Here is a 26,313-nt window from a genome sequence, read left to right on the forward strand (position 1 = left end):
AGTCTTATACACAGGTGCGTCTTATATTTGAGGAAGTATGTTATTAAACCTATGAATAAACGGTACTCTTTATCGGTTGGCCTTAAACAAAAAGCAAAAACTGAACTTTTAGTGTTCACTTCGATTATCCAAATTATGTAGACAAGCTTAAGGCATATTAAACAGATCACATACCAAAATGCCTGGTGTGTGTTTCCTCTGCACTAAACTGCAAAAAGACAATCATTTTCACTTGGGAGCTTAGAGTACACATGATTGTTCACTTTGTGGTGTCAGAACTAGATTGAGGTTAGCAATCATGTCCACGAGAAAGCATGCTAACACCATTGTGAGCCATGCACACTTATAACTCTGAAGTAGTGTTTTTCCAGAAATGGTCTCATAAAACAAAATTTATGTCATACATATCATGTAACAAATACCCTATAAATAAAAGTAAGGTTTTGCTAAGCTTAAATTACTCAAATGCCTTCTTTTTATCTTTGTTTTCTTTTTATATTCTTTTTGTAGATAGATAGATAGATAGATAGATAGATAGATAACAATTGGTTATTCTATAAATAATGTCACCAGAGCTTATTAGCATTTTCAGTATTTGCATTTTGCACATTTCACAAAGGTGTCCAAAAAGCACGTCATTTGATTAATAAATTCATGTTCTTCCACCCTTTTTCTCCTCCCCTTTTTATCCATATCCACTTTGTCTTTACCTCTTTCTTAAGGTTAGATAACCTTTGCATCCGTGAGCCAGCGTTAAAGGCCAAAGGTGAAGCAGTACGGAGTAAACCTGGAGCACCTGACCCTCAGACGTACTCTCCATGAACCCCGAGGGCAAGAAGAGGAACGTGAGCCCTTGTTTCACACCTGAGAAGGGCAAAAAAGTGATTAAAGGGCAAAGCAAATGGAACACTTTAAGTGCTGGGTGAAGGGATGAATGGTCTGAGTGCCTCGGAAGTCACTGAGGACAAAGAAGAGTTCATCAAAGTTGAACTCTCACGCATACCTGCAGTAACTTTGAAGGTTTTGTGTGATTTTCACCTTTAATTTATCACACCAGAGCAGCGCTGGTCAGCTGTGTGAATCCCGTCATGTGCACTATTTCCTCTAAGCTAAAAAAAAAAAAAAAACATAACAAGAAAGAAACAAATTTCCCTTTAGATTTTTTATTTGTGCGTGTTGTTCCTGCCACAGTAAGAATGTTAAGAAGGGGCATCATCTCAGGGTGCGTGGCAGCCTGTTTGTTTGATTTTCTATGCGTTTGTTTGCTCAGAGTGAACGTAGCTGCTGGTAGATCTGGCAGCCACGTTCAGAGATGTCACCCCAGGCTGTCTCTAGAAAATAAGAGGTGGGAAGGCGTCACTGAAGCAAGAGCCTGTGTCTTATTTTCCAGAATGAAGAAAAATGCTGCATCCAATATACAAGGTTAATGGAGTCAATGCTGAAGACAGCAAGCAAAGGCAACCGACCAAAACGAGCAGACGTAACACATAGGATATGATGCCGGGCTGTATTTCCCCCCCCCCATTTATGTCGTTGTATCTGCCTCCCATTTCCTGTTTTGATTCAAGACACCATGTTTTGTTTCCCTTCGGTTAACAACAACTATCTCGAACTGTCAAAAAGAAAAACCAAAATTAAAACAAATGCATATGCCGGAACTTGTGTGTGTTCTCTTCCTCTTTCAGCTTGATGTCCCCACACCCTGAATAAACTACTGCAGAAATTTACACTGCGGTAGAAGTCGGGTTGTTTTTATCTCCCTGCTGTTAATGCTTTTTTCTTTCATCATAAAATATGAACTTTTTGTGAGAAACCTTGAATAAATTGCAAGTATCAGAGAGCGATGTAAAGACCAAGGGAGAAAAAGAGACAAGGGAGCTGTGAAAAAGACATTCCTTGTAAAACAGAAGGAGAGACTGAGAGAAAGAGAAGATATCGCCGATATAACGTGTCAACGTACACAGTGTATATGCTCAGCAGCAACTTTAGATACACCTTAGCAATACACAAGTTATATCAAAATGATACTTTTCCTGAGCATATTAATGTTCTGTTTTTATTTATGATCTCAGAGAGGTTTTTATTTATTTATTTTTAGTCTGGTAAGCAAGCAACAACATCTGTTCTAATAAGAGCTTTTGATTTTGTTTAGATTAGATTTAGATTCGTTTTATGCTTTTTAGTTTTGTTCTCAAGCTGCTCCCTTCAAATCTTGACAACCCATTAGTTTATGGTTTCCACCTGTTTTTGTAAACCCAGTTTCTTGTGTTAACAAATCAGATCCCTCCAGCAACTAACAGGTATTTCATGTCCAGGTGTACCATGTCCCGGTGTGCGTGGTTGTCACATCCGTTCTTTTGCATTTTCTACGGTGCTTTCATTCATTTTTATTACTTTCATGTGCCAGATATTTGACTCTTGTATTGATCCTTGTATCGATGTGTGTTAGGTTTCCTTGTGTGTGTGCGTGCTTGTGTGTGTTTTTTTTTGTTTTACTCTGAATTATGATCTTGCTTTGTGAGTTAAGAATTTAGAATTCAAATTTTTTTATGAGCCATGTTTGCCATTTTATAAGAGATTACTCAACCCTCAGCATGAGTCCAAATATCTTGTTTTGGATGTGCCTAATGTAGCAGCTGGTGATTGTATATATTAATGATAATCGTTTAAAACATTTAAATTTGGGTTTTTATAAGAAATGCATAAAAGCTAACAGAAGAAGGTAAATTCAAATTGACATTAAAATACATACTGTAAAGCTTTGAAATTATGAAATAATAAATTCAGCAAATAACGTAACCTTAATTGTGCAAAATTTGCATAGCATGCACTCATATGTGGAATAACGAAAAGGAATGTGGAATGTGGAATAAAATGTGTTTGGCGTCTGGTGTCACTGCACACAAACATCAGGTTGCCTCAAGGGTCACAAGAATATCCTGCAGGCCTCTTCGAAAAATGACTCAACAGTTATGAGAAGATGTGATTTCAGAAGTGTGTATCAGATTGTTGACCTTTCGCATTAGTCTCATCTCATTTTTAGATAACCACACAGGGGCGCTCTTGTACAAGACTGAGAATGATTTTCACACCAGAGGTAAATTTATAGAAGGGTTATTAAATACACTTATGTTCTTCCACATTTGAAAAGCGGTAATGGAACTACACGAGGCAACTGTCAGCTTGCCATTGTCACGCTCGCCCCATTTTTAAACGTGTTACCATGTTTGCCTGTTAAAGTAAATGGGAACAAGTCGGAAAATGGGAGCTATTCCTGTAGACAAGGTGTCACATAACTGAGAAAGAGAGGGGCAGACAAAGAGAGGGACAGGGACAGAGGATGAAAGCGATCGAGACTGCTACTTGTGTGCGAGTATATGTTTTTCTTAGTTTTCAGTTACAGACAGAAAGAACTTGTTTAAATAAAACAGTACTTTGAACAGCGTAACCATTTTTTTAATAGATGAGTCAAGTCAAATCATTTTTTTTATATAGCATTTAATCAAAATAGACTCGCAAAAGGAGTCTCTTCACAAGTGAAAGAATCACAGAGATCTTCACAAATTCAAAATGGAAATCCCTGAAGCCTCTAGAGATGCAAGGAAAAACTCAAAACCTCATCTGAGGAAGAAGGGGCTCAAATTGGGTAAAGACCCCTTCATATTGCCAGGAAATGGCTTAAAGTAAGAGCCTCTTCACAATCAGACCCGGTCGGTCCATCGCCACAGAAGCACCAGGCAGTTCAACTAAATGCATGAATATATATATATATAATATATATATATATATATATATATATATATAGTGTGTGTATATACAACACACTTATAATAGATTAATTGTATAAAAAGCAAATTGGTGAAATATTTATGAGGGGGCATTGTAAACAAATCTGCGGATGCAATGTCACTAATAAGGAGACATGAATACCAGAAGGAAGATCTTTTTTACTTTCTTTTTTTAAAGATACACTTTTTTTTAATAAACAGCACAATACATTGAAACAGACAAAATCATAAAAACAAAAAGAGAAAGGATCCAGAAGCGTCTGTCTTTTTTCAAGTGTATCAGATTGTCCTCCGTTGTTAAAATCTCCTTGCGCATTACATGATCACCACAGGAAGTAAATACAAATTGAAGAATTTTGATGTGCTTTGATTTCTAATCACGCCTGCAAAGGGTAAACATACGTTTTGATGCCCTCATGACAGACTAAGACCTGAAAAATGTCACCAAAATTTAAAAGATAAAAATTAAAAAGACAAATGTATGAAAAGAGTGTGTTTCGCTTTGTCAAACAAGCGACCACAAAAGCGCAGACGATTGAGTGCAAATCTGCAGACATCCATGCAATCACTTCACACATGCATGCTTTAATACCTATGGTCCCATTAAACATTATTACTCACATTTAACACATGTAGTGACAAAATACAGAACATTAAAAAAATGCATGATTGATGCAAGATTGCAAAGACATAAGTAAGGAAGTTTTTACGGCCTATATAAATAAGTGCTTACAACAGACATGCTTTTATGGCTCAAAAAGGCCGGCAATGTCTTTTTTTGGTCATGTGACCCTCATTTAACTCAACTCACCAATCAGGTAGGTCAGTGTAGAGACTGAGAGGTCAGTTGTGTTTATCGGCTTCTTTGTTTTCCCTCATTGTGCGCCATCACCTTGTGTATCCACGAGCTGAAGGCGGACACTTTGGTGTAGACGCCGGGCGACTGCTGCGTCCGGCAGGCGTGACCCCACGAGGTGACCCCATAAACTACCCAACCTCCCCCGGGACGCTCACACACCAGAGGTCCTCCGCTGTCACCTCGGCAACTGTCCACTCGTCTCTCTTGTTGGACACTCCCGGCACACAGCATGCGGCTGGTGAAAGCTCCGTGGAAATACTGCTGGCATTGGCGGCGAGGGAGGAGGGAGAGCGTCGCCTGCTGGAGGGTCTTGGAGTATGAGCGGCCTGCGGAGAAATTCAAAAATGGGCCTCACACGTTCTCCTCACACGTAAAAAGCTTCAAATGATCACTGGTTCATTCTCTGTGATTATAAGAAAATATGATAAGAAAAAAACTGTATTTTTTGGACTACAAGGCTCACCTAAAAATCATTGAATTTTCCCAAATCAAAAGGGCACCTTATCTGTTTCTTCTTATGATAATGTAGAATAGCTAACCAACATAATTTCAACATAACACTGACACCCTCGGACTGTTAGAGTGCCCCCTGGGGGTAAGTAAAATAGTTCAAACTCAAAATCAATACTTTGATGGTGTTTTCTTCCTTACTTTGTTTACTGGTAAATTACCACGTGGTGGCGAGTGAAAAAAAATGCAGGTGAGCCGCACCTGTTCAAAGTGTGAGAAAAAAGTAGCGTCTTATAGTCTGACATTTATGGTCATTTAAAACTTATGTGGCTCCCTCTTGATATTTTTGGTTTTTAGTTTGGTCATTTCATTCAATTTTTATTCATTTTTGTGTTTGTTAAAATATAAAAACCTTTCTGCCATCCAGAATTTGTCGTTAGTTAAAAAAACAGGAGTCATTGATATGTTAAGTAAAATCTGAACCGAAAGATGACGCCATGTTTCTGTGACAAATGGGAAAATATACATCTTAAAAAGCAATGAGCCTAAAACTGAATCTTTATGTCAAGTTATTTTGCATGCATGTTTTTGAAAAGCGGGAAGAAACTGCAAAGAAAACCCACACAAACACAAGGAGACCTTGCAAACTCCAGAAAAGCTGCACATTCAACTCCACCCCCAGCTTCAAAACATCAATAGATCAATAGAACAGTTGGGAACCACAACAAAATTTTATACATAGCCCAGACACTCTTTCCATGACTTGGGTGTTGTACTATTAAAGTTCTAGGCTGCTAAAATATGCTTGTGTACGTGTGACTGATTTGAAAGTGCCAAATGAAATGTGCAAAGCAGACAGCTTGTTGTTGAGTCAAACAGCCACCACCCTTCAGTACATAAGACACTTAAAATAGTCAGTGTTGTCACCGCTCTCGAGTAAACTAATAAAACACCCCCCCCCCCCCCCCCACACACACACACACACTTACCTATGAGTCAAGTAGCCGTGGATTTAATATTAAAGACACTTGACCCTAAAGTAGTTTTTTTTTTTTTTTGCATATGCAAGCAACTGATTGGGTTCTCATGTAAGGTTACATAATAGATGACTTTATTGGTAAATAAAAGGACTTTCATTGGTTACATGCATACATGTTGACAGTTAACTGATTCAATCCCCAAGACATATTTTTATGTTTTTTTTAAGCGTACAGACATTCAATCCAAGGTACTCATTTATACTTTGCTTCCTTTTTTTCAAGTGTTTGACTGAAGGAGAGTCAAAAAATAGCTGGTATTAAATGCAGTGATAAACTAAGCAATTACTTTAATTCTTTCTTACACAGAATTACTTGAGGTGATGAGTACCAAATTACTTACTAAATTAAAATGAATAAATTGATTAACTCAATCATTGTAAATATAATTATATATATATATATATATATATATATATATATATATATATATATATATATATATATATATATATATATAATATGTGTATGTATTGTATGTATATGATTATTGTAATAATTATTAATAATGAATAACTAAATTACTTACTAATTACAAGTACTTAAGTATTATAATAACAATTACGATAGGTTCTGAAGTTCTTTAGTACTTTAGGACCTAGAATATTAAATTACATTATGTACCAGCGATTTAAACCCTTCTTTAGCTGAACACTGAGAAAAAAATGAAAAGATATAGGTAAATATATGGAATTAAATGTCTGGACCCTTAAAAATGTGAAAAAAAATGTCTTTGGGGTTGAAATAGTTAACCACCATTCAACATACTACAGTATTTGTATGTACAGTATTTGTATGTATTTTTGTCATTTGAATGTCTTTAATTTTAACCACAAAAAAAGCAGTGGCAAGATTAAGAAGACACTGCATACTTTCATCTCTGACAATTTCCCAGCTTGTTTTGCAGCCAAGAGCCATGCCGCCTTCACCCTTACACACACACACACACGCACACACTTACACACACAAGTGCTCACCTGTATCACCCCAGCCGGTGATGTGACAGTTGCTGGCTTGTTTGAGTGCTCTCTCCTTCCTCAGGGGCAGACAGGCGGGAAGGACGTGACGGCTGAATGACACGCACTCCCGCGGTGCGTGGCCCGCAGCACCCGGTGACAGCCGAACCAAGGCCAGGTCGTAATCGTTGCTGTGGGAGCGGTAACTTGGATGCGACACAATCTGATCGACGCCGTACTCCTCCTCATACTCTTCAGGGACAAGCGAGTGATAGTCACCCACTCTTACTTTGTAATGCTTGGTGCTGTTTCCATACCTGTGCACAAAATACATGGAGAAGAAACACTGATAGAATGAGCTTCATTTAGCGGATAATTCCCAAGTGCATCATTAAAATAGTTAGCAATGCAGAATGCGTAATATTGTGAGTGTAGAACTGTGCTGCAAGAAGATCCCTTATTTGGCTTAATTATGTAAGCAAGTATATACAGTTACACTAATGTGGCGCAACCGTTCACCAAGGCAGACAATAACATTCTGCATTTTAACACAATGTCAAATGAACACCTTTGAAAAGGCAGTCAAGTTCAAACACGGTATTACACATGTGTCAAAACATTTGCAGTATTGCACAAAAGCTGCTTCATCTGTAAAGTTTCAAAGAAATAGTCAATCATCAATAGAAATATGCTTTTTTAGAAAAAGATTCCAAGACTTCCGTGTGCATAAAGCAGTTGATCTATCAAGTGTGGATCTTCTCAGTTCATATTGTCATATTAGAAAAAAAAAAACGAACGTCTCCCAATGCATGGTAATTGAAAATGCACTTTTTGAGCAATAATGCAAATGTGAATGTGCTCACATGCACAAAAAACACATACACATGCAAACACACATGTAAACACACGCCCATGCACTCACAACACAGCATGACATTTTGTAAAGGATTTTTATAGATCCTTGAACAAATGTTTGTAAGAAATCAATCTTGCAGATATATTTTTACAAAAATAGAAAAATGATCATGACCAACTTGCCAGTAACACATAAGCACAAAAACATACACACAAAAGATTTTAAAAACGATAACAGTAAATCTTTCATCCTGTCAGCGTGTTTATGATTTGATTTGAGTCGCGAGACGAACACATGAAGAGGTGATTGTAGTCACTTGTTGACATGTTTGGGCATTTTGGAAAAGGTTTCGTGAGGAGACCAAGACTTAGTTATCTTGAAGCCAACCGACAAGAAAAGGGCACCGGAAAATGAGACCTTTCGACAGAGGCAAGACAGAAAGTGTTCGAAAATACTGCAACATTCCAAAGAGAATATTCAGCTAACTAAACACGTATACATTTATAAACACACATTCCTTCCATCCGATAATGCATTTGGTGTCACTTTTACAGTAAATATTAACTTTCAAGTAATCGTGATGCCCAAGTTACCTTTTCCATGTTTAAAATGGTCACTGGAGTTTTGTTACAGTTTGGCAGGCCCTGAGCTGTACAGTCACAAAATATAAATAGAGATAATCTGCTAGCTACAAGGAGTCCAAATGATATCAGGTTGTCTTTTCAGTGCAGCACGAAGCACCAGTAGTGGTGCAATACATGACATGACATGCAAGTTGGAAAGTGACACTCGAAAAAAGAAAAAAAAAAAAAAAACATGTATTCAAATAAAAGTTGAGGAGAGGGAAGTATGCCAAACATGCTGCAGTGACTACGCCTATACCCTAAGTCACACGAGAATTTTCCAATGAATTCCTAAAAAATATACATTTTAGGCGGCTCCATTGTTTGATTCATCCATTGTGTGTAGGAAGCAAGAAAGGTGACATTCTTTTTGTACGAGTGTATATTCATATTTTCATCACCATCTTATTGTTCCTTACAATCTTTAGTCTTTTTTTTCTGATTATCACAATGTGGTTCAATCATTTTTTTCTCACCTCCAGTTGTAAAAAGACCTTGAGAATGGTTCACGAAAAGGTAAAGAGGAGGATATACTGAGTTACTTCTTCCTCTCCTTAATGTGGAAAAGGGGGATTTATTGGTGTGGGGTCTGTGACCAATTTAGGTTTTAGGATGAAATGAAACGCAGGCTGTATGTAGTGTTTTGTCACAACTCACCACTTTTCCTTACTGCTGGCTTCTCTGCTGTGTGCATTAGTGAACTGGATGAAGTTAATGGATAGACTATATGTCTCTGTTATTGTGAGCACTAAACCACAGTTGATCACTTCACTGTGGGACTTCCAAGTTTTTGTCCATCTTGATTCACATTTGGACATAAAGACGTCCTGTGGTCAGTCATGGGAAATTTATTATAGAGTATCCTTACCGAAAACACGGTGAGAGGAAATTTTATCTTTAAGCCAAACTTCCACTATTCAGTTCAGTGTTTATGTGGAAAAGTATAAATCCAATAGGTGGGCTGTTTACCAGGAATGCTGCAGAACTCATATGAACTCTCTCATAAGATTTTTTTCTAAATTCTGTTTAATTCGCCAACTGCAATATGACAAATCGGACAATCAAATCAAATCGTTAGTGTTTTTAAACGTCCTAGTTAAAATAAATTGTGAACACAATAAAACATTTTCTGATTGCGACAAGTGCCTGGCTAGACTTCTGGCTAGATTTTAGCAACCCTTGTTTTTTTTAGTAAACATTGGTGACCTTGAATGCTCACTGACAAGCTCAAAAGAGCCACTACCTTCATGGATACTTGCCCGCGTTTGAGCCTCAATGAAATAGGGGCTTTAGAGAACTGGGATTTTGGGTGCCATTGGGAGTTCTGCTATTCAGAGTGCTGTTTTAAAATGCAACTTACACCCAAGCATCTTAAATGTGTGTTTTTCTAATAACGCATCTTTTGACAGATTTGATTGGTAAATCCAGAGTAATTTCTAATCCAAAAAGTACAATCTTACATTCTTCTTTTAATGTTTAGGTCACAGGGAGGTGCAGTATATTTCGTAACATGCCACAACCCTGACTAGGCGCTATTACAACACAGATAACCATTCATATTATTGGCCATCCATAAGTGGGCCAAGTATGGAAAGTGAGCCACAATAATACAACAGCTAGGACCCCCTAATGCATCTCTGATGTTGGTTTGTTACTATTAATATTCACTACGAGCCAAGTAAAAATGGATCTTTGACATCTATAGCTATCAATGGCAGTCGATATGTTAAATGTTTTGTTTTTTCTGAAAAATTCTAGATTATCTTGGCAGTAATATTTGTTATTCTTGAACATATGCCTGTAATGAGTAGAATAATTACTCATTCACTACCAGCCCATTAAAAATGGATCTTTGTCACCTATAACCGTCAATGGCATTGAAAGAGCTTATTACAGACTGCATTCCCTGATATGCTTGTGCATGTACAGAAACAAATAGACTAATGTTCTTACTTTTTGAAGCAGTGTGCTGATGTGAGGACCCAGCAGGTGTCAATCAGAGTCGCGCCACACACCAACCTCCCATCTCCTCGGGACCCCCGCAAACGTATTGCAGCCTGCCATGGCCAGCCGCTCCTAAGACACAAATACAAACGTAGCAACACGATGATAAAATGGCATGGATGCGGCAAAGGTGTTTTTGGTACAGTCTACACTAGAATGGTTGGACTCAGCGTTGGAAATGCACATCTTAGACGTTCAAAATTGAAAATGAATTGTCAAGCTGCAATATAAAACAGTTGTGTATGAGGAACACTGCAAAGGACATTTACAATAATCAATTCATCATCTTTATAGCACTAAAATTAATTGGCATCTATTTTCCCTTCATACTGTATACCTAATGTACAAGCAGACGCAATACATGATTATATAGTTAAAAAATCTACAGTGCATCCCTTAATTATTGGACATGCACAGGAGGTCTACATACAATGTTTAATTTACTTGAGGGTGTCAATGGTTCTACAAATTCCTTGTGTAAAAATTAGCAAAAACATTGCAGGAAAAAAAATCCAATTTTGCAAGCATTTAGAAATAAACTTGTGGAGCCATTTTGAACCTCTACCCGTTTTGACAAAGTATAGTAATTTTTACCCTCCTAGTGTATGTGTGTTTTTAAACGATTTACGTTTGAGCTTTCAAGATCAAAGGCCAAACTGGGTCAACATACTGTATGACCCAAGGGCTTTAAACGTGGATTTTACTGCTCCAAGTCTACCTAATATACTGTCACTTTTAATAAAACTGCTTCCTTTCACTCCACCTTAGATAAGTAGCATTTATCAGGTAATATGGTCCACTTATAATCCTTTCATTCCCTCTCAAATAAATAAATAAATAAATAAATAAAACAACACTTTCCGTTCCATTAAATATGGTTACTTCTTTCTACAAATGATTACTTAGTAGCAAAATTTCTTTTTAGGGTTATACAATATCTAAAACTTAAGCTGAATAAAGTTAACTTAATTGCTGCACTGGTTATAATCAGGTGTGCCTTATGGTCCAAAAAATACAGTACAGTATATTGTATTGTTTTAACCATTGTGCAGTATTTTTATTATTTTGAGGTCATTTTCTGCCACGTCATATTTTAGCCAAGAGATGGCACACTCCTGGTAGTGTGACAACAAAGTGGTCAGGCCATGTTGAACTTTGACCATCTGGGTGAAATTTCAGCTCCCTACATCATTGTTCATGCTTTCCCTTCGATGTGAAATGCCTTTGATGTAAAGTTTAAAGGAATGGACAAACAAGGGTTAACTGGCAAACGTGTTCTAGAAGCCATGCCTTTTTGAATCTCGGTTCCATCCCATTGTAGCCTCACCTCAGAGAGTTCTCTCCTCCGATGATTCGACGCTGGCGAGTGTGTATGAGACGCAGCCCACAAATCTGATTGACAGGCGCTGATTGAGACAGAAGAGAGATCATTATCTATCAGCATGTGTGAGAATTGCTGGAATGTCTGATTGCAAAACCATAAATTCAAGCTCGGATGTTGCTTTTATTCGAGGTTTTTCCTAAGAGGGGCTTGAAATGAATCTTTTTTATGATAAGCATTGGACTAGGCAACACACGGAAAATGATCACTTACTGAACATAAAAAGGTTAGGCCCTTTTCCAGAGGCAAATATCCCCTGAAGGGTGTTGATTTACGACACGGTGTGCAAGCGTCCACAGCTAGTGCAATGTGCAAGAAACAAACAGCAATGTGAGTGTGTCCCCATGTGTGACGGACAAGCTGAAGCAATAACATAGAAAAGGTCCATTTCACCATCTGGACATATTTACTCACACTGAAAGGGGCCATGCTAAAAATATCATCGTGATTTATCTTGGTTTATTAGTTTCTGACTACAGTATACCACACAGGGTGTGCAGACTCAGTTCACACGCAGACACAACCAATAAATCACAGGGTGCTCAAATTGCTATCATACAAAAATACAGAAAGACAAACACACCAAACTAGCAGACACACCTTTGACCTCTTTGTGTCCAGGCTGGAGTACACCGTAGTCACAGATGACTCCTGCATCCTCGCTGTGGCGGCAGTTATGCGTGCCGGGCGCCTGCTTGATGCAGTCGGCGATGGAGCGCTCGTCGCCGCTGCACTTCACGTTGTCCACGTGGATGGGACCCGTCCCCTCGCCAAAGTACGCCATCACGCGGGCCTTGGCCAGCCCGCTAGAGAGGACAAGTGCCAGGTTGAGTGTGTTATTATAATTAATCAGCAACGTCTCAAACCTGTTTGATAACCGTGTCATCATTGTGGTTAAACATTGGCTTGGTATTAGATCATCACTTACTTGGTAAGCTCAGCACAAGTATCCATTGTCAGTTATATTACAAGAGCACTATATTAGGCTAGATATTGGTATTTCTTAAGTTCTACAAACTATTGCAACTGTAGGGGCATTTATGCCAAACAGAAGTCTGAAGAATGGGATTTTATTAAAGGTGGGAATTTTTGACTGAGTCACGATTCGATTTGATTCTATTTTTTGGGTCTACGATTCGATCTTTGATTCAAAATGATGTTCAATTCAAAATAATTTAAACGACAGTGATTTCTGCTTCAATCGATAGGACCGCAAAGAATTGTCATGGAACCCCCCCCCCAAAAAATGTTGTGGTCCCAACTGCTACTCTATAATTTAATTAATTGACATACCAACCACTAGAACGTAAGACCGGCGCCTTGTTATCTGATTCCATATTGTAAACCTCTGTGACTAGATAGACCACACAGTAGGTTGTAATTAAGTAAAGATATCATAGTAATTTAACCCCCATCATTCTTCAAAATATTATTGTCTACCATTGTGTTCAAAATATGACACTATTACTGCTATTAAAAAGGCAATTCTCATTTTAATGTTTATCTTTACAAGCAATGCGAAAATATGGTGTTTCCAAAAAAAAGTCTGCCTCCAATTCCATACTGTGCAAAAGCTTCTCAGAGTTTGAGTATGACTCAGTGTGACAGCATAATTTCGGTATGTGTCATCTGGGTCAATTTGGGTCAAAGATGAGGCTGTATATAATTTGTATACATTTTTACTTTATCACCCTAGAGAACCGTCGAACCACATGGGAGGCACTATGTATTTAACGACCTTTCACCACACCCTGCTTCAGACAGAATGATGATCCTAACTTGCCCTTTGCACCAACACGCTCCACTGCGCTCTCCGACTGATCCCCTCCAGATGTGGCTTTCACCTTCACGCACGTGTGTGGAACAAAACGGCAAGCCATGTGATGTCGGAGAGGAAACGCAGTTTTGGTGTCCATATGACAGAACTCCCCCGATAATTACTTGTTATGGAAAAGGCGACAGCATCTCAGAGGTACGAGATAATAAGAGACAGAGTGGATGAGATAGCCCGTCACTTAGCACTATGTGCTCCCCAAAGAGGTTGTTTATTTTAGGTTTCAAAATGATGTACAGCTAAACCATTTAAAAGTGATAAAATTACAGACAAGCTCGTGGATAAGACGTTTTGAAAATTGTTCTTGAAAACAACAGTTGAGGTTAGCTATTGATGTTTAACTCAAAGCTCGGCTTGAGTGTGATGAGTTATTAAGTGGAAACAGCGGCACCGTTTGAAACGAAGAGATGAAAGGCAAAGAAAGAGGAGGGGATGTGAATGAAAGCGATGCCAAGTCCATGATGTGATGATGGATTCTGCAAGTTCTGGATTCACTTAAGCGTGAGCATTGTACCATACGAAATGATCACATTGCAATTCAACAGCTCACAAAAGTGTTTTGTTTCATTTTATGGCAGGATCCGAGCATGCCTGGAGAAAGGAACAACAGGGCTACCTCTTTGTACAAAATTCATTCATTCTGGAAGTCACTTTGTAACAAGAATGTTTCGCAAAGAGCGGATGTTTTTACATGTAATAAGCCTAATCTGTTCCAAAACCCTTTAAATTAATAATATTAACTGTAGCAATTGACAATATGAACGCAGTTCATTTGTTTGCCTTGAGATGGCGCTGATGTGTTGGTGGTGAATGCAGAGAACTTTGTTTTTGGTTGTATTATTTGTACATTTTCGTTTTATGTTTCCACAAATCTAGGCATCATTTACAAGTCCATAGGAGCAATAATATTTATTTTTGAATAATTTTGAACATGTAAGTTTACCCAAGTTTTCCTTAAGATGATGCGAAGTACTTCCTGTGTTATGTTATTCAGCGCTCTCACTAACGTGCAGTCAGACCCGACAGCAGGCTAGTTTACAAGCGATTCAAGAGAAATTGTTTATCAGTTTGTTTACAGCAGTCCAAAGTGGTATGTTTGTGTTTTTATGTGATAATGTGCAATGTTAGCCGTAGCTAATGTCAATTTTATGTTTGGTAGCTCTACAGCGTGAACTCTTGGTCGAAAGTGTCATGTTTCTGTTGTGGATTAGTGTTGGTTTGTCTGCTTTTGGGGGTTTTTGTAATTTCAAGTTGTGGGTTTCTTAGTTCTTGTGTCATTTTCCTATTTGGTTTCCCTCACGTCTCGTTAGAGTGATTTGTTTCCACCTGTCTGTGTACCTGCCCTCCGAGTGGCATCCAATCAGCTTCACCAGCTTTTTGTTTCTGTTCAGCTGTTTCGTGTTTCCTTGTTAAGTGGAGTCTATTTAAGAACCAATGTGCATTCAGTTAGTTGTCAGGACACTGCCTATGTCTAATGTTGTTGCGTGTTGCTGTCCCGAGAAGTCCATTGCCTCCCTGTCACTGTTTCCCTGTGAGTTTGGTTTTGGTTTCAGGTTTAGTGTGTTACTTTTGTATCTTGTGTCTTTCGCCTTTTGCCTATTCGGTGCATGGCAATAAATCCTCTTTTTGAGCACATCACCTCCCGGCTTCCCTGCTTTTTTTGGGTTCACCTTCCCGCACCTCTCACCACCAAGCCTCGCCTCCATTACAGAAAGTGTGGATGAAGCATGCAAAGATGAAAGTGCATCATGATCATACACCAAAGATTTTTGTCTTTCATATCCCGTATCTCCCTTTGTAACAAAAGACAATATTTTTCCAAAGAGGTGTTTCGTAACCTGATATTTTTATTTTATTTATTTATTTATTTATTTTTTGCAATAAGAGACGTCTGTAAGTAAAGGTACCACAGTGCTTTCACTGGTCTCAACTTTATGTCGACTTTCTGCATAATCAGCTTGAATGCCATTCAGTATCAGAAATTCTGATCAGGATAATAATGCTCAGTTTTGATGAAGACAAGGCAGAAAACGTTTCATTGGTGCAAAGAATATGTGTTTTACCCTCTTTAGATCACTCCATACATTTTTAGTTAGATCCAGCTCTAGACTTTGAACAAAACTCACATTTCTTCATGTAGAAAGAATTTGAGCAATTGTCTTCCCTAATTGCTGCAACCAACCAGACTTTGTAAAGTGATTTGGCCACTCGATGGTGAAGCTTAAGTGGTACAGCATCCTGAGACTCAACCCACTTATGTCCACTGTTGTGTCAGTTTTGTACCAGCCAGACGCAAAAAATTAATTGGTTCCCACCCAAACCTGAGACTGGAAAGGCAAGAATGTCCTCTACTGAGCAAACTAAGGCTTAGAGTAGCTCCAATGAGTCAAAAGCTATAGACCAGGGAATTCAAACTCTAAGCTTGCGGACCACATGGAAAAAAATCTATTTCCAAGTGGGCCAGATCAATAACATCATGGTATATATTTATATAACTTTAAAACAACATGTTGAGATTGCTTATTCTTTTTTAATACTGTCTAAAATAGTAAAAGCACAACATCACTATTAATTATGAAACATTAACATAATCGTAAAACATGTCAAGTTTTTCTTTTATTGAAAAAAAAAAACAGCTCATTTTTATACTTCACGTTGAAAAATCCTCTTGCAAGCCAGATTAAACCAATTTGCTAGCCAGAACCAGCCCACGGGCTGCATGTTTGACACTACAGCGGTAGACCAATCCACTACAATGGACACAAATGAATAAGCTGGGTCTCAGGAGGATATAGGTGCATTCCATTTGCCATTTACAATCAGCAACTCCAATGCTGCACAGCTTCCATTGCAAACATCAGGTCACATACCTATACCCCATCTGTCGACACACGACTTCAGCATCCTGATCAGTCCATCCATCATCACACACCGTCCCCCACTGTCCAGAGAGATAGATCTCCACCCGCCCTTCTCTGGGGTTTTCTCCTCCCACAAGCCTCACTGGGACACCTGGATAACACACACACATGCACACACGCGCACACACACACACGCAGATACATGGGCATGTGCACTCGTGTTTCCAACAAAGAGAGAAGCAGCAACACCTGTCTTTCCTGCAAATCGCCCCACTTAATCGTTTGTGTGTTTTTGTAGTTTTGAAAGCTATATGTATTTAATCCCAATGTCTCTCTGTCAAATCCACGCTTTATTTTCCGTTCAACTGGATTTATTGGCAGCATAAATCAAAACAGTTGCTGCTTTATTTAAACCAAGGGTGTCAAACATACGGTTCGTGAGCCAGTCCGCTCGGGCATTGTTAATTGGTGTACAGTGATCCCTCGCTACTCCGTGCCTCTCCTATCACACCCTCAGTGAATCGTGTGTTGTTTTTTTTTTCTCCAAAGGAAAATCACCACATAATGCACTGCAGCACTCCCACACTCAATCCTAAAGTGGAGACTGAAGCAATCTAACAGCCCTGATACACAATCTTGTTTGAATGTAAAAAATAAAGTTAGTGCCCCAAAAGAGACTGTTATACCGCCATGATGCAGTTAGAAGATAACTAGGCATTGAAAAGAAAGGTATGAAGTGTTTTACTAAACATATTTAACACACTTCACTTACACACAGGGAAAACGTGGGTGTGGGAGGAGTTCGGTGAGGCCATGGAAAATGACTTCCGGACAACTTTGAGGAAATTCTAGTCTACCACCCAGCGTCACAAGAGAGGGAAGTAATGCACCATTAACACTGTATAAGGAGATACAGGGCATTGCTGACCTGAACTTGAGACGTTGTGTGATGGGGGGCAGAATATTTCGAAGCCCTCCGTAATTCCAACAATGAGTCTTCAGTTAAAGTTGGACATCAAGACAAGAACAAGCCAACAGCACCACATTATCCACAAAAAGCAGAGATGCAATGCTGAGACTCCCAAACCAGACACCCTAATCGCCCCAACTGCACCTCGAAATTCTGTCTGTCATAAAGATAGTGAACAAAATTGGTGACAAAGAGTAGCCTTGGCAGAGTCCAACCCCCACTGGAAATTAATTCGACTTACCGCCGAAACTCTGACATCTGTGGTACAGGGTCACAATTGCCCATATAAAGTTGAAACACACCCTCCAGTCCCCTATCTTGAAAAGGGGGACCACCACCCTGGTCTGCCAATTAGAAGGCACTGTCCCATATGTCCATACGATGTTGTAGAGGCGTGTCAACCAAGATAGCCCTACAACATTCAGAGCCTTTACGAACTCCAGGCGGAAAAAATTTTGATTGACAGCACTAAGTATCATATGTATATCTTTTTTATATTCTGTAATCAGTGTAAACGTGTTGGCATTAAAAGAATTTGTAATTTTTTTAAAAAGGCTTCTTATCCCATCTTGTCATAGAATCGGTGATTGGTTATCTTGAGCCTTGTGAATCATGATCAACCTTGAAAACCCTCATTGTCACATAAAGTCTTTTAGCAATCCTTGTTTTTCTTGGATATGCATCAATATGCAATCATCATGTAATTCATTTAACCCAAAGAGGATAATCTGACGTCCACTGTGGCCACCCACATACCAATTTAGGTTACATGCCAAGATAATATCTATGGTGGTGGTGGAAGATTCGTTATCTTTGTCCTTTCCCTTGCAACATTTATGCACTGACATGACCGCAGCGTGATGCTCTCTGAAGAGAGAAGTAAAAAAGCAAGGAAAGAAAGTGCTGCTTAAAAGCCCTGCCTGGCTTATCCTTATTGTCTGTCCTTTCCAAAATCAACACAAGCCAATCAGCAATAGGGGAGGCTCCACAGATAAACACTCACAAACTTGCAGAAGGAAACGCACAAATGCTTTGCCATAATGACATAATTCTTTAGCAGCCGAGAATGTTCCTTGAGCTCCTGCCAAAGCTACCTAAGCTGCATCAATAAACCCCCAGCATGTGAAACGGCTATTTCTGTCTCCACTGTGTGATCTCTCACCAAAGAAAAGTCTCGCATGCATTCTTTGTTGTGACTCTCAACAGACTTATCACATACCATTTTATTTTATATTGCATTTAACAGTAACAATAAATGAACCCCCACCCCATCACATATTTCTAATTTAGAGGCCATTGAAAAAAGTGAAATTAATGCTGACCTTCCCATACCTTTCCTCCTACTTTTGCCAAGTGACACTACAGGAGCAAGCAATTTGTGAGCCCACAAAAGCTTGCATGTAATGTTTGGTCACAAGCAAGTGACTTACGTTTAGCCAAGCAGGTACATTTACAGTCAGTGGAGTTGTTACTGCAGGGGAGGCTAATCAACAGTTGCTTGTAAAATGTCATATGACATCACCATCCGCCACTTTAGGGATGTTGGATTTTTCGAAGATGAGATTTTAATTGAAGACAGGTTGAGTTTGACAAAAAAAGGCTTAGAAACGTCTCTATTACGTAGTAGAGAAAGGAAATTGGTGTAAATGACTTTGGTTTCCTATGCCTGGCTGCTCTGGAATATGTGTGTGAAACACATCAGGAGCAGGGTCAATAGTTAATGTATTAACCAGTTGGAATAAAAGCACCATATCAACAAAACATCTTAGCACATACATCATGACCATGAACTCTGTCCCTGCGGTTGGTTATCTTAAGGTTTCTATAGCAACCTTTGTTAGTGTTAACGTTTATTAAAACCACAAAAAAGGATATCATAAGTCAGCAGCTCTGTATAGAAAGTTTCTGGATTTTAGATTATTTTGTGCCATGAATAGATGAAATGAAAGCAGAATCTATATCTGAATGGTTTGATTTCTTGCTATAATGCCAGTGTTGGAATGGTCTTGTCTTAATGCCATTGTGATTTCTTACCTTGCATTAATCAGAGCATGTTGCATATACTCAGCGTACCCTGACATTGTTGTCATTGTCAGATAAGATTGTGTCTTACTGGTGGGAAGCCCATCTCCTAGGCGTTCTGCATCGCATGCGATGTTAACGTCTTCATGATGTGTGCAGTCATGACGGAGCCACTCCTCCCGCTTGCACAGCAACAGGCTGGGTTCTTTGCCTGTGCAGCTCACGTCATCCAAAAGAATAGGACCAGAAGCAACCCCGAAGCGGGGGACAGGCGTGATGTCTAGTCCTTCAGGGACCAGAGTTTGGCCTGACCTGCATATTAGCACAACATTGCAACACAGGCAACATAAAGCAGCAATAGGAAATGACAATGCACAAACCGTCCAGGGCATTATTCATTGTAATTACCTGTAACCAAGTTGGCGGCACACCACTTGAGTGTTTGCATCTGTCCAGCCATCATCGCACACTGTTCCCCATTGTCCGTGGTAGAAAACCTCTAAGCGGCCCTCGTAGCCCCCAGTCCCGCCCACTAACCTAGAAGTACCATCTGTGGAGATAGAAAACAAACGTTAACAGTTGGGAGATGATGTGAGGTGATAAAATATCCCTGTGTCCTGGAAACAAAAAATGTGGAGTTCAACCGTATATCCATTCTCCCATCTATTTTCTATAGCCCTTTTGGAACAGTTTTGGGTGAAATAGACATTGGAGTAGTCATAGTCATTAATTGCAGTATTTGGAACATTATTTCTTTTGCGTCATGTTCATTCATATACTGTAAATGCTTCCCTGGTATATTTTGCAAAGCCCCTCCTCGGAAAGAGAAAACCTTTCATGTCTCCCCATACACACGTGCCGACTATAAATTAGGTTATCTATAAATAGTGTATACCTAAAACTGTACCCTTTTTAACAAAAGAAAAAAAAATACACCTTCAACAACTTTTTTTACAGTATTTAGACATGTTACAAGTTACTCTAAAACTGGAAAAAAAATAACCAGGGGCATCAAAGTCCCTGAAAAAATTAGAAGAATATATATCCCAGTCCTTACATTATTGCAATTACGATTCACCAGGCAAAAATAAAGCCTTTTCACTGGGGTTATCCATGCCCCCCCGGCATCAGGCCTGACCCACTGTTTGAGAAGGACTGCTTTATATGCAGCAGATGGTGCTGGAGTAATAGGGGCAACTTACTTTATATTTTTGCAGAGAATTAGGACTATCTAAAGAAGGGGTGTCGAGTCATGTTTTTTGATGCTACTTTGTAGTTTGGGATTCCTTTTGAGGGCTATTATAATGCAGAAACAAAATGTTTAATCCTTTCATTGTATTACTGTATTACAGTACATATACACAAGAGATTGATAGATTACTAGTTTTAAATCAGAGGTAAATGATAATACTCAATATTCTTCAATTATCATTCAAGTTACTATACAAAGCGTAACAAAGTAATTCTTACAACATGTTAAAGTTAGGATTAACTACAAAAATTTGTACAAACAAAAATTTTGGTACAAACTTTTTGCAAGAATCACGGAAGATGGCACACATAATTTGCTTTTGCGGGCCACATAATAAGTTGTGGTGAGCCGGGTCTGGCCCATGGGCCTTGGGTTTGACACCTGTGATGCGGTGTAGGCATCACCCTTGTTTAAAAAAGAAAAAATAAGCACCAGCAACTAATAATAGCACAGGTAGCCTCGCTTACCTATCAGAGGACTGCAAGAGACACCAGCATCCTCGGAATGGAGGCAGTTGTGTTCTCCCCAAACACTTTTCGGGCATTGCTCCACAGTGAGTTCATTTCCTGTGCATCTCACCTCATCCAGCCACACACGACCCGAGCTCTTTCCATAATGGGCCTGGCCCCATGCCCGTGCTACACCACTGAAATATAGAAAGTGCAGAGGAAGTATTGAAAACCAGACTAGACTTTCTGTCTGGTTGCTTCTGGTTGATGACTTATGAATTCAAAAGCGCGTGCTTTCACCTCAGCCCCAGCTGTCGACATACCACCTCTGCATCGCTGTCGTCCCACTGGTCATCACATATTGAGCCCCACTGGCCCGCATGAAACACCTCAACCGTGCCCTCCGACAAAGACCTGCCTCCTACCAGCCGTATCGGCAGCAAGACTGCATCTGGTAAAAATGTAAACGTACAACTCAGCACTGGCCCACATCTCCTTGCCCGTTCAGGAGGATGACCTACCAAGCTGCTTAGTGCAGGTCACAGCTGCAGTCATTGAGCACTCGCCTCCATTCCATGTGGTTTTGGGACACTGGAGCAGATCAGCTTCATCTCCCTGGCAGTGGACAGCACGCCAGTGGAGCTTTGCCGTGCTCGGACGAGACAGAGGGAGCGCGTGAGCACGACCTGAGAGGCTGGAGGGAATTTGGGGCTCAAAAAATAAATCCAGACTTTCGAGCATGAATGAGTACAGAATTAAGAAACAAACACGATTTTTGCAGGGAACACAGTAACACTTCTGCTTGCCAATTCTTTCCTCCTGCAAAGCTGCTGACAAGACTTTCAAAGCAGAAAGGCTTCAAGCGGCTTGAAATGCCCTTTAGCCACGTGCAAGTTCATGATATGCCACTCCCGAGCAAATATACTGTAAGCACTTTTACACCCTGCAGTGTCCAATAACTGGCCATGTGACGCCCATCAGTGATCATTCTGCCAGACATATGGCTGACATTTGTGTGCTCTGCTTTCTGCCATGAGTTTGCCTCTCGCATGAAAATGCAGGCATGCATGCCAGGGCTGGTTTTAGTGTCAACAGATGGAAGTGTGCACTGTGGCGCCCTAAGTCATGACACCGTATATTTTTTTGTTTTGTTTTGTTTTTTTGTGACCTTTTTTTAAGTTTAAGTGTTGCATTCTATGATGATTTATTTGGAGCTGAAAGAAGATCTAACTCCTGGTTAGGCAAGAAGCACTCAAGCTGAGATGAGAGTAAGAGAAGTGCATAGCAGGTGTGGTGGTAACAAGGTAAATAAGCGCAGTGCTAAAGTTATTTCAATACCTCCGGGGATTGGAGGTTTGGAATGCAAAGGTCAATGACAAAAAGAGGAAAACAGGCAAGAGGAGTAGTGGCGTCCAATGGCCTTGTGAAATTCTAAAACCCTCCCACCAATTTCCAATCATGTTCTCATCATCTGTCAGATACTTGAAGACAGCATAGCATTGCGATTTTTTATGGTGCACCTGCAACGAATGTGGAGGCAATCCACAAGAGCATTGCACATAAAACTACATACTGTACAGTCTCTCAAACCAGTGCTCTTTTTATGTGAAATGGGTAATTCTGTAAAGAAATAGGAGAAATATTGTAGGCCGCCGATCCAATTGAGTCTGCCGAACCCATACATCTGAATGCATTAGGGCTGGGGGGACAAGTTGACCAAGTCGGGTAAATAATATCAACCCTTGTGCATATTTACATCAAAGGCATTTCATCAAAGGCACAATATTAAAAAAGGACACAAGGGAGATGGAATTTCACCCAAATGATGACAACATGTCAGAGTTCAGCACTGCATGCTCACTTAGCTCTCACTCTAACAGGACTATGCCATCCCCTGTTCTTTCACTTACACAGAAAACCCATACGCAAAGACCATCTTGACATGAGACTCAGTTTGTAGTCAAGGTGCACCACCTATTGGATGAATGGCTGATGTGATATGTGTGCTTAAAAACACACATTGATTGATGTTGTTAGTGGGCTTTCATTAAAGACAATATTAGTACATGGAGCTTCTGAAATTAAAAGAAGGAAAGTTGTGAACTTCCCAAAAAGCACTTGGGCTGTATTATTCAACAACAAACCTGTCATTGCAAACATCCTGTCATGTGTACAATAAGAGAAGCTAGACAGGCATGAAACATTCTCAGTCTGAAACTCTGCTCGTCAAGGAGAAAAAACAGCAAAACAAGTAAACTACCAGGAAGTCATTGACCTTGTCGTACCAAACAGGAAGCTCCAATTTTAAGTTTATATTGTTGAAGCATGATCTGTAAGTGACTTTCAATAGACTAAATGCGCACTAAATGGTACTTAGTGTTTGTTGACTATAAATGTCAATTGTGACTGTGCTGTTGTTTATCACATTTGCTTATCATTTAGCACATGCAAATCATGTGTAGATCATAAACAATGATTTTTTTGTTATATCTACTCGGTGAAGTCATATTCAGTCTCAAAAAAGTAAACATAAAGTCGAAATGTCCTAACTCAAAATATATATATTTTTTAATGTGTGTGGGAGGGTCAATGAAATAATCAATAGGATAATTGATTTAAAAAAGATTCGATAATGACAGCCGTCCAACGTACGCATGTGTGCGGACTCACCCCCTGCCCAGCTGCCTGCACACCACCGTAGCGTCTTCATCCTGCCAGTCTTCGCTGCACACGGGCCCCCACAGTCCCCCCAGGTAGACTTCCACCCTGCCATCCAGTTTGGAGCGGCCCCCTTGCAGACGCACTGAACCTTGGCATGCAGAGCAGAGAGCCCTCGTTTAAAAGCAAGGCTTTGTCATCAAAATGATACAAAAGAGCTCCATTTACAGGCAAAAGCAACCTGATCTGAGATGGCAACAATCACTACATAGGTTCAATGCAAATATTAGCAAAATGTAATTCCTTGAATACATGCATTTTTTTCATGCCCCGTATAGTAAATCTCAAATCATCGTTCGGTGAGTCTACTCAACACAGTTCAGAAAAATGGTACAAAATAAGTCTAGAATTGCATGTGCATTAATATAACGCTGTATGATTAGTGAGCACTGGCAATAAAATAATCTCAAAAGCTATAGCTGTGGAACTGACCTTTTGTTTTTAAATTCATACTGTAGACACCTAATTTGTAATGATAGTAAAAATACACTCAATGATTGCAAGACTGTTGTAAATGTGTCAAAGACCCATACAAGCAGCTTCAGCAACATTTGACCACTGCTTTAACTAACTAGTGAGCGTGCATGTTTTGAAATTCATTGATAAAACCTACTGGATGTTGCCTGACAACCACTATTTCTGAATTCACCCTGTGATTAAGGTCACACTACATTCAGTTTCTTTGCACTATCGAAAGATTTCCCAACTGTGATATACAGTAGACACATTTTTACAATACGTTGAGTGCTATTTTTGGAAAAGCATTTTGCAAGCAGTGTTAAACAACTTTGACAGCATGCTAATTCCAATTGCAGGGAAACCAGCGAATGTTAACGGAGATGGTGTTCTTCTGTACCTGTGACGTGTTCCGAGGGTTGCGCGCATGTTTACCTTGTTTACAGTCACAATAACCCCAGTCCACTCTGCCTCTCTGGTTCCGGAAGAAGCACCATGCACGTATTCTGCCGTCAGGGTTCCGGCACTGATTGTGCTCCCCGACGCCTTTGCCCGGGTGACGCTCCGTGAAGCCGCCCACCTCAGTCCAGTTCATACACCGTGCGCCGGACTCGGTGATGTCGATGGCGCCCCGGTACGCGGCGCCCGAGCCGCGGCTCTGGGCGCAGTCGCCGAACGCCTGAATGAGCGACGAGTGGCCGTCGCTCGGCCACAGGAGCGCGGCCGTGAGAGCGAGGAAGACCGCCGTCATGCCGGGGGTCTGACGATTGGATCTCGGAGGTTCGCCCGCGGAGCGAATAGCATCAGCTGAGGAGAGAGAAGCTTCCCAGCCACACGCATCGCACTGGCGTGGGACGGGAGGGAGAGTGAGGTGGGAGCAGATCAATGAAGAGCAGTGTTGGGCAAGTTACTTCAAAACTGTAATGCGTTATTTATGACTCATTACTGGCATTTCAAAGTAATTACAATTACAATATTACTATATTTGAAAGTTAATGCATTACACTACTATTGCATTCTTTTTATATTACTCTCACCAGCATAACTGGAAATATGGATTTTTGGGGGCATTATAAAGCTCTTTACGCTTTATTACACATCGGGTGGAAGGTTGCCTTGAGCCTAAAACAATACAAATAATTTAATCTGTATTGTATCGTTAACCTTTAAAGACAAGATACTAAATATTTTTTTTTGTATTTGAATCCCTTTATTACTTTGCGTCACAGCATAGTGATGCAGTGTTTCTGTTTTATGCAAAAACAGTTTGCGCATTCCACAATTTCAATGTTAATATTCAAATTCAATTTCAGTTCGTTGAGTTAGGGACAGACGGTTAAAAAATTGATGGTTTCGGTGGGGCTAACGTTCGGAGCTAGCTTACATCATCGTTATTGAGTTAAACGTATTGTTTAATATTAATTTTTGTATGCCTATATGTTCACTATCTCTTCTCTGGACATGTCGGAACCATCTTGGTCTGGTTATCCCCCAAAACATGTGCTGTCCCTCTGATGTATTCATTCCGTACCCTATCTTGGTCACTCCCAAGGAGAGACTCAGCATCTTCATCTCTGCTACCTCCAGCTCTACCTCCTATCTTTTCTATAGTGGTACTGTGTCCAAGTCAAACAACATTGCTTGTCTCACCACATTTTGTACACCTCTCCCTTCATTATAGCTGAAACTCTTCTTTCACACATCACACATGACACTTTTTTCCAGCCTACCTGCACATGCCTCTTCACCTCTTATCCACGCTCTACATTGCTCTGGACTGTTGATCCCAAATTCTTA

The 26,313-nt window shown here is 39.8% G+C and overlaps 2 protein-coding genes across 3 annotated transcripts in view; one reads left to right on the forward strand and one right to left on the reverse strand.

Annotated features, from left to right (window-relative positions):
- ndst3 (N-deacetylase/N-sulfotransferase (heparan glucosaminyl) 3) overlaps positions 1-1,658 on the forward strand; it is a 52,026-nt gene extending 50,368 nt beyond the window's left edge. The window contains exon 15 of one of the 2 annotated variants that reach the window (XM_088420119.1): positions 723-1,658. In XM_088420119.1, coding sequence (XP_088276245.1) covers positions 723-731 — 9 coding nt within the window. In that variant the 3' untranslated portion in view covers positions 732-1,658. The remainder of the gene's footprint in view (positions 1-722) is intronic. The other variant, XM_088420117.1, reaches the window with a different exon arrangement.
- Positions 1,659-3,927: 2,269 nt separating this feature from the next.
- prss12 (serine protease 12) lies at positions 3,928-25,393 on the reverse strand. The gene is made up of 13 exons (XM_088420456.1): positions 24,952-25,393; positions 24,013-24,151; positions 21,864-22,036; positions 21,643-21,793; positions 21,361-21,539; positions 20,050-20,191; positions 19,733-19,953; positions 16,659-16,800; positions 12,555-12,760; positions 11,901-11,979; positions 10,523-10,645; positions 7,112-7,407; positions 3,928-4,973 (listed from the first exon to the last, which is right to left on the reverse strand). The coding sequence occupies exons 1-13, from the start codon at positions 25,265-25,267 to the stop codon at positions 4,642-4,644; spliced, it is 2,499 nt and encodes an 832-aa protein (XP_088276582.1). The 5' UTR covers positions 25,268-25,393; the 3' UTR covers positions 3,928-4,641.
- Between the last annotated feature and the right edge of the window lie 920 nt (positions 25,394-26,313).

Source organism: Hippichthys cyanospilos, chromosome 7, assembly GCF_059441005.1.
Source record: "Hippichthys cyanospilos isolate Australia breed blue-spotted pipefish chromosome 7, RoL_Hcya_1.0, whole genome shotgun sequence".
Classification (NCBI taxonomy): Eukaryota; Metazoa; Chordata; class Actinopteri; order Syngnathiformes; family Syngnathidae; genus Hippichthys; species Hippichthys cyanospilos.

Excerpts from the sequence above, each read along its gene's own strand:
- prss12 (XM_088420456.1), bottom strand. The coding sequence starts at position 25,267 with ATGACGGCGGTCTTCCTCGCTCTCACGGCCGCGCTCCTGTGGCCGAGC. Across the intron at positions 22,037-24,012 it reads TGCAGGCAGCTGGGCAGGGG|CCTCTCAGGTCGTGCTCACG; the intron begins GTGAGTCCGCAC and ends AATTCCCTCCAG. Across the intron at positions 4,974-7,111 it reads CACCGGCTGGGGTGATACAG|GCCGCTCATACTCCAAGACC; the intron begins GTGAGCACTTGT and ends ATTTCTCCGCAG.